General features: G+C 52.3%; 1 protein-coding gene across 1 annotated transcript; it reads right to left on the minus strand.

The window, feature by feature from the left end:
* Window positions 1–732: 732 nt before the first annotated feature.
* LRATD1 (LRAT domain containing 1) lies at window positions 733–1,835 on the minus strand. Its single transcript, XM_077811553.1, has one exon. It carries the CDS (start codon window positions 1,833–1,835, stop codon window positions 981–983), a length of 855 nt encoding a protein of 284 aa, XP_077667679.1. The 3' UTR covers window positions 733–980.
* Between the last annotated feature and the right edge of the window lie 227 nt (window positions 1,836–2,062).

A 2,062-nucleotide genomic window follows, 5' to 3' on the forward strand; every position in this document is an offset into this window, starting at 1 on the left:
ATGCAAGGTAAACTTGGTCACATTGCTATAGTTTGGAACACTCAGCATGCCAAACTCAATTTTATTTTGGCTTCTTTGCAGCGTATAAAGAGGTGGCAAGTATCCTCAGAGTACTGGTGCAGTAGCTCTGTGGGATGCAAGGCAAACCTAGAGCAGGAGACCTTGCAGGACTGCTCTCTGGAAAAGCATATATGTAAATTGCTCACCAGAATACTCCCCCTCCTTTATTTAATGTTTCAGAATGGCTTTGTTCTCAAGAAAGCAGCTGCTCACTAACTCTTAATATTTTCAGAAAGAGTAGAACACTAAAGTATTGTCGGAACATCTAGCAGAAAGAGAACATATAGGAAGGAAAAAAAAGAAGAGAACAGATTTTTAAAGTTGTGATCAGTTTCTGCCAGAGAAAGGTAAAAAGACTTACACCTGATTAATACCTTGCTATAGTTTACTGGACTAAAATTAGGGCTCTGGCTACCAGATGTATTTAGAAATAAAACAAACAGAACCTCCTCCCACCCCACAGAACTAGCAGAAGATTTGAGACAGTTTGTTTGAAAGGCAAATGTTAGTGAAAAACTCTTTAGCTAAATCCGCGTCTATGGCCCCAAATGCTTAAAAGGTATCATGGATTAAAGCCATGAAAATAAATTTAAAAGAATTTCAATTTGAAATTTTATTAGCATGTTGCTAGAATGGCCAACATCGATTGACAGGAGAGACTTTGTCCACATACTTTGTAAATCTCCTCCACACATACCCCTCTTTTCTTCCCCTCTCTTTCTTCGTTCATTAAATGTTATTAAAAGCCAAACCAAATACTGGTTATGGGTGTAAGAAGAATGCTGGTTTTCTGGAACGTTGCCCCATGGATTCCGGTTTAAATTGCGTCCCACCAGAGAGCGCAGCCCCTGGTCTGTCTGTGGCAGACAGCTCCCGCCAAGCCGGGGAAAGAAGGGAGCACCTCGTCTCTCCGCTGTTTGTTACTCTTTCCCATCCACTATAGCCAGGTCTTTGATCACTCTCAGTTTGCCACTGGCATCGATCCTGCGCTTCTCCCTTATTAGATCCTCCAGGCTGTGGAATCGCACCGTGTGCACCTTGTTCTCAGCCAGGTGGATCTTGAGATAGTACTGCTGGTGGTGCTGGGTGCCGGCAGCAGCCTGCAGCTCCCCCCCGGCTTTGAACTCCCTTTTCCCGAACCGGCACCAGGCGGCGAAGCTCTCCGAGTTAGTCCAGCAGATCTCGTCGCTTTTTAAACCCAGGTGCCCGCAGGCGTTCTGCACCACCAGCTCTGCCACCAGGGGGCGGTAGCGGTACCAGCTATTCACCACCCGGCCCACGTTGCCAGCGCCCGCCTCGTACAAGCTGTCCTGGCGGATCTGGCCCTGGTGCAGGTGGATGATCTGCCCGCTGCCCACATAGACTGCCCAGTGCGGGGGTGGGGGTGGGTGGTCGGATGGCCCCAGGTAGAGCAGCTCCAGCAGGTCTCCCGGCTTGCAGAGGGCAGGCAGGGCAGAGACCGAGAAGACGCGCAGGTCCCCAGCCTGGGGGCCGCTGCTGACTTTGGAGAAGATGCATTCCTGGCCGCGGAAGGCGGAGAACTGGGTCTCGTTCAGCACCAGCTGGTGGTGGTGAGTGGGGGTCTCCTGCCCAGGGCTGCTGGAGCCCTTCACGCTGTACTTGTCCGGCTGGCCTCGCTCGTCCAGGTCCTCCTCCTCATCCGAGAAGAAGTAAGCCACCCCGACCCGCAGCTCGTCCTTCTCGATCCCCGAGGGGTCTCCGGTCGGCAGCTCGCTGTAATTCAGGTGGGTGATGCGATCCAGTTGATTTCCCATCAATGACAAGGCAAGGCGAGGGCAGGAATCGCCGGGTCTGGGGGGGAGGGAGGAGAGAAGCAGGACGGGGAGAGGTAAGATGGGGGGGGGGGGCGGAAGAAGGGGGAAAGGGAGAGGAGGAAGAACAAAAAAATCCAGGCACAGAGTTTCAGTGATTTCCCCTCCCGGACCGCGTCCCCGCTCCCCGCGTTAGGAGAACCCTCCCTCCCCTCCAACTGTGCCCCTTT

The sequence above is a fragment of the Eretmochelys imbricata genome, chromosome 3 (genome assembly GCF_965152235.1).
Source record: "Eretmochelys imbricata isolate rEreImb1 chromosome 3, rEreImb1.hap1, whole genome shotgun sequence".
NCBI classification, from domain to species: domain Eukaryota; kingdom Metazoa; phylum Chordata; order Testudines; family Cheloniidae; genus Eretmochelys; species Eretmochelys imbricata.